The sequence below is a fragment of the Barbus barbus genome, assembly GCF_936440315.1.
Source record: "Barbus barbus genome assembly, chromosome: 25".
In the NCBI taxonomy this organism is placed as follows: domain Eukaryota; kingdom Metazoa; phylum Chordata; class Actinopteri; order Cypriniformes; family Cyprinidae; genus Barbus; species Barbus barbus.
In genome coordinates this window covers 29516531-29523148 of record NC_136753.1, presented here as the reverse complement: position 1 = coordinate 29523148, position 6618 = coordinate 29516531, and the positions used below count along the sequence as shown (strand labels likewise).

Sequence of the window (6618 nt, the reverse complement as noted above, 5' to 3'; positions counted from 1 at the left end):
TTCATGTTTCTTTATAGGTGTTTACAAATGTAAGACTCATCTCTCAGAACATCTATTTGAGTGATACAGCCCATGTCTCATATAGGCTATATATATTTTCTTTGCAGCTTTAAGTGTCCAAATAGTTTTTGAGGCCGTTGTTTGTGAAACAGTCATCAATTCAACATTTTGTCCCATCTCAAATCTTTCTCATTCATCTCTCCTTCTTTTCCTTCCCTCTCCCATCGGCAGAGGTCGCCTGACATTTCACATGGAGGAGTCGGTGTGAGTGAACCACACACACACACACACACACACACACACACACAGACAGAGAGAGAGAGAGAGAGAGAGCAGGAGATTTCTGTGTTTCTGTATCTCTCAAAGTTAGGCTATATACTGTTTCGTATTGCAAATTTACTGTGAAATATACAATGACAATGTTTTAGATGCCTTTTGGGTACTGTATATATTGTATTTTTTTTGGCTACATTTTTGTTTATTAAAAACAATTTTAATAGCATATTACTGTAGAAGTATTTTGTTAAAAAGAAAACATTCTAACGTTTTACTTATATTAAAAACTACTTTAAAAATACATAATTTTCACTTATATTTAATATATTAACAGGTGTGGGCTTTTCAGATTGTTTTGCGTTAAAGTGCATTTTAAGGGCATAAATAATCGCGAAATATCCACCGAGCATCACCGCGCGCGTTTTCATATGGAACAACAAATCCAGTGAACGGATGTGAGGAGAGCAAGAAAAGAGGCTCAACCCCTTTCTCTTTCAGTCGTTCTGTTGCTTTTTGTTTGGGTTAACAATAGAGAGAGAGAGAGAGAGAGAGAGAGAGAGAGAACACAGAAGCGCGATCTGCTCTCCATGCCTTCAGTCTAGCGGAGCGGGCGATGGATGTGAGATTTTACCCAGCACCTCCTTCAAGCGTGGGCTCCTGTACATTACCCACCGACACAAGCCTCTCCTCTCTGGACTATTACCACTGCAACAAGGTAATTTACCCCACCATGCGTTGGCTTCTCCTTCTTCTTTACGAACCAGTTCAGTTTCTCTTTCCCAGATGGGAAATAACCTGCTTCATTCACTTCAGGGCAGTTTCATCTGTTGCAGAATGAACATCATGTTCATTTAGTGTAGGCTGCGCATGGTGAATGTGTTAGTTTTGAGTGCGCATTGGTGGGTGATGCGAAACCTCGGACGCGCGTGCATCTCCGGACAAGGTGGAAAACAGTCCCAAACTTAGTTCGCTATCTCGGGAATTGTGCACTTGCACTTGCATCACAGCATCTGCTGGTATATTCGTCCAAAACCGGGCTGTACGTTAAATTTGGCATTGCACCTGAAAAGCATTAGGCTGAGTAAACTAAAGTCCGCTAAAGACTTGTTTCCCGAGGGAAGATGGAGAGCTCCCCTCCAGCACCTCTCACTGAACATGAATTAATGGAGACACGGAGTGCTCTTTTCTTTCTGTCTGGATGCGAATTAGCTTCATAATTGCTTTGTTGATAGAACTGCATCCCTCTGTGACGTAGTTGCAAGTCCACGTGTTAGAAGAAGCGAACAATTAATTAGTTCTTAGGCGCGTTATTTATTTATCTATCACGGGAACTCGGCTAATATCTCTGGCAGGATTTCTACGATGATGTGCATTTGTTTCTGGTTTTGATTGAAATGAAACAAGACAGTTCTAGACCCAAAACAGTGGATAGTGCATTTCAGCAATATTAATAAATAACTTATTTTAAACATAATAATGCGTGCATTGTGACTGCTAACGGGTCAAGATGTGTAAGATACTGTACAGTGCTGAGTGGAAATAATATCTGCATTAGGACTCGGCTTCAGTAGAGGCTAGCTATAAGACTTTAACAAGCAGTTAAAGATATTCACTTTACATCCTCATCTCTCTGCGGACCATAGCCTAAGTTCACCAGCGATGGCGTGAATTAAGAGTAATTCAAATCAAATTTGAGCCGGAATTGCTTTTTGAGTTTTAATAGTTTGTGCATAATTCGATAGGCTGTTAGAATTCGATTGTAGTTCATGCTGTTATTTTTCGGTTTTGTTAACTTGTGTTGTGTTGCAAGTTCCTATAAAAGTGTGCTGTTTAGATTTTGTCATAGGTAACACTGAACTGTCAAATTCGCATCTTGCTTCCGTGGATTCGGAGTTAAAGCGTTAATCGAGTGATAATATTTTCCGTGTTCCGTGTTGTGTTCGTGAGGCTTGAACAGTAGTTAAATGCCACCAATGACAACATATGAGTATATCTACTTTTTCTAATTAACAGACAAAATGTGAATTTGCACATTATTATACAAGAACCAATCAGTTTTTGAGCTTCGTGCACATGTAACGTCTTTTCGTTTTACCAAGACAATTTTTTTCGTTAATTGTGTATTACTTATTACTGCAAAGTAGTTTTTTTCATTGAACTCAATGAGTTACATTCATGTTATATATAATGTATATATAGGCTATATATAAATTGATGTATGAATTACATTGGCTCGAAACATTTGGCTTTTAGCTTTAAGAGTAAGTGCATTATTTAATAACCCTTGCATTACAAGTTTTTTTATTTTTTTTTTATTTTTTAAAGACAGCCTGTGATAGAGCTTAAAATTCAGTCATCCTGACAGAGAGTAAGTCATAATTTGCTGATGGGTGTTTATAGTAGAGTGTCACAGAGTTAAGCTTGTGGCTCTCAGCATATGGAAAAGATCAGCCGGCGAATGGAGAGCAGAGTAATCTAAGCCAACTCCATACGTTGAAAAACGATCCCGTGCAAGTGGACATTATGAAACAAAATTTTAGGGGAACAGCCTGCTCTCCCCACCACAATGGCCCTCTTTATGTGCCCCAGCTTTAATAATGCAATATTCTCCAGCATTCTTGAGAGGCCCCAAATGAAGGTCATGTATAGAGGTCTCGCATTAATATGTAACGTTTTAGTGTTTGCATGAAGTGGTTTACAGTGGTGCCACATGAACCGGAAATAGTTCTGAAAAACTAGGCCATCCATGATAAGTGACTATCGTTTCCTGTCGCTAACACACAAACATGCTACATGCTGCATTCCTGAGCCATGCATGAGCTTTTTCATACTTTTATGTGAAGTAAATGGTGGAACAATGCACCTACTGTGTGGGAAACCAAAACAAGAGAATCTCACATTTTTGAGTTTCAGCAATGAATATATGCTGGATTTACAAATTAATAACCAAAATAATAGTTTGCAGTTATTATTTTAGAATGCAATCCAATTGGAGGAGTCTGGATTTAAGTTTAAGTGCACTAAAATCTTTTATTGTTAGGTTAGCAGCATTTCGTATAATGATATACTTTGAATTATGGTCATTAAAGGTGCAATTAGTATTTTATTTCTACTTTTTCCAGTTGTACATCCAAAAAAATGAATAAAAATAATGTTTTTTTTTTTTTTTAATGGTGGCCACTATGTTGATATGCTGCGTTTCAGTTTGCAAAATAAATGTTGCATTGCTCTGATGTACAGAAGGGGGCGATAGATTTCACTTCAAGAATGTTGTTATTCAGCTAGCTAGCAGTAAACACATCATATTTACTTAACAATGCACCAAATTGCACTTGTGTTGATAGAAGAGTGTATTTTGAGAATATATATTTTGTGTGTAAATGTGCGGTCACATTTACATTATTCGGCGCATTTTTGCGGGTGAAATCCAGTCATTTCAATAGGAATCCACGCAATTGGGAATTTTCCGAGCGTGAATGATTCTTCCACGGAAATTTTGCAACAAGTTCAATGCATTGACCAACAGAAATCTGCTTGATGTAAATGTGACTTCTTTCTTCACTACTGACAATAAAGAAATTACATTCTTTGCTCATGAATTTTCCTTAATGTGACCTCAATATAAGACTGAAAATGAGCCTTTAAAGTTTATATCTGTTGATTTTGTTCATATCCTGTCTTTATGTATGCATACAGTTTGCAGGCAGTTACACCTCAGAATAGGGAAGCAACTTTACAGCTATAACAACCAGGCAATCGATCATTTATTAACCAGTGTCATCATTTGCCCTGCAACAAACCTGCCAGATCCATACTTCCAATGCAAACACGCCCTCCACAGCGCTGGTAACTGCTATGTTAGTATTTACTCAAGCGCCCATTGGTCCAATAATGCAAAACCTAGTTTTAAGAGTCTGTACAAGATTTTGGGTCGGACATTATTTTCTGGTGTCTTCATGCTGAAGTTTCAGTTGAGCTGTGACTCATTCTCACTTTGAGTATGCTGACTTTCTATCTCTCGTTTTCATGAGTGGGTGTATTGTTTGTTAAGCATACGCTCTGTGAATTCCTGCTCGAAAGGCCATCTCTTCATAAATGCATGTTTCACCTAGAGAATATTTGTCGAATGCATTATGACTTGTGCATCGCCCGGGGCTCATTCTCTGCGTTTAGAATTGAAGTTGGATAGGTTAAGAGAAGATGGTCCACTTCCACCTCTTCACCGGCGTTACTGTATTAATGCAGACAGAGATAGGCAGACCACAGTTAGCCGTGACTCATATGAGTGTTAGAGACAAGCCAACTACTTCTGACTCGTAGATCATCAAGTATATTCATAGCACTCACTTGTGTTACTATGTCAAGAGTTTGATTTTCAATACATTGACTTTTGTGATAATCAGCATGAAATCAAAATCAACCCTATTTACCGTACTTTCTTAATGCACGATTCTGGATTTATCGAGAATGATTCATCAGTGTGTGTTATTCAAAATAAAAAGTTTACCTTCATTATTCTTTCATGAGAATGCAATCCATCGTGGATCCAATTATTCCATCTTATCCTACATTTTCTCATCAAACACCTTGTTGCATTGGACATATGTCAGATTATAGAAGTAAAATGGGATGCAAATGTCATTTCATGTTTGACAACAAAGCAAAGAAGATTAGTAAAGCAGGTTTGGACATTGTAATCGTAATGCGACCGTGAGTTTCATAGAAGTTTGATTTTCAATTTTATTGTACATCCAAGTGTCAGCTATCAAAAGAAAAGGCACCTCAGACGTTAAGCGGCAGCCAAAAAACTTTATCGCTCCTGAATCAGATCCCTGTAAGTGGGTGGCGGTGGCACATTACCAGTTGTGTGTCGGCAGAAAACCTTGATTCATTTGAAGCAACTCTGAGGCCTTACCTTATTATTTAGCTTGTTCAAAGAGTCTGTCTCTCTCTGTCTAACTCTTTGAGCTTGTTCTTCGCTGGTTAAACCATCTAAAAATAACTCGTAGGCCTAGCAATTACTGGAAATGGGTGCAGAGCGGTGCATCTATGAGCGCAACTGTCTTAATCTTAAATAATACTTTAACCAAAATGCATCAGTGCAGTATATGCAGGGGAAATGAGAGATTTTTTTTCCAAGAAGAAAATTGTGGCTCTTATTTTTGTGCATGCTGTGCTCATAAATGAGACCTTTTACAAGTGTGCACGTATTTCATATGGAGACATGCAGCGTATGTAGATGTGCTTTAAATCCGTGTGATTGCATGGAAAAACTCCTCAGGTTTGCATCTGGTTCTGCATGTTGAATCAACGTGTATTTTAGGATTTCTGTCCGCGTTGTAATTCAAACATACATGCTGAATTGGTTTCAGCAAGGGATTGCATATATGTAAATATGAATGTTTACTTATGAACCTACATGTTATCTCAAATCATTCAATCTTGTTCACATTAAGACCAGAGAAAACAACAAGTGAAAACGATCAGTTTGCATAAATCAAATGCCGCCGTTAATTACCTTTTCCTGTATATGACAGTTCTCCTCTTTCCTCGACTCTGTAATGGAGATGTGAGATAAAATGAGTCGTCAGGCCGGCGGAGCTGCGTTCTGAACACGGGGAAGTTAATTAGGTGGAAAGAGGCGGTCGAGGCCTAACAGAAGCTGCGCTGAGCCGTTCATTTGTATGGCAGAGCAGCGCGATTTGTCTAACGGTGCTGCCACAACATCATAAACCTGCCTGTGAGCCATTGTTCATTTGTTATTTTCATCCATCAGTTTTGTTTGTAGCTAATTTGTGTGTGTAATGTCAAAAGTGTTATGAATAGCACAGCATGCATTGGTACAGTGAGGTCCAAAAGTCTGTCAGCACATTGAAAATATGAGATTTTATTACTAAGACATGCTTTTTTTTTTCAAAATTTAGCCTTTAACTCTAATTACTCTGCAGTTAAAATCCTTTGTGATGAGAAATGGTGTATTCAATTAGAAAACAAAGCAAATTAGAAGTATTTCTAGTGCTTGTCAGACTTTTGAACACACCTGCATGAATAGGTCAAGGCGTTTATACAAAAAAATATTCATTGTTAAATCTTCATGTGCCTTTGCAATTATTCCAAATTTGATGTTGTAGAAGTTCTATTGAAGAGAGTAAATCACACTTGTGTTGTGAAATGTAGAAACATTCACAATGAGGCGCTTCACGGCTCTACTCTGCACCTGTATTGCTGATGTGCGGTCTGAAAATGCTGTGCACTCTGTGGTGAGCGAGACCTTTTCAGAACTATTCAATGCTTTGCTTTATGAGTCAGAACCACAAAACTGTGTTACAAAACTCCAATACC

General features: G+C 38.2%; 1 protein-coding gene across 5 annotated transcripts in view; it reads left to right on the top strand.

The window, feature by feature from the left end:
* Nucleotides 1–307: 307 nt before the first annotated feature.
* The window catches only part of LOC306844909 (TOX high mobility group box family member 2-like), a 123027-nt gene continuing 116716 nt past the window's right edge, over nt 308–6618 (top strand). For 2 of the 5 annotated variants that reach the window (XM_079377343.1, XM_079377342.1), the window contains exon 1: nt 810–991. In XM_079377343.1, coding sequence (XP_079233469.1) covers nt 890–991 — 102 coding nt within the window. In that variant the 5' untranslated portion in view covers nt 810–889. Of the gene's footprint in view, nt 992–6618 lie in introns of all 5 variants that reach the window. The other 3 variants (XM_079377345.1, XM_079377346.1, XM_079377344.1) reach the window with 3 other exon arrangements.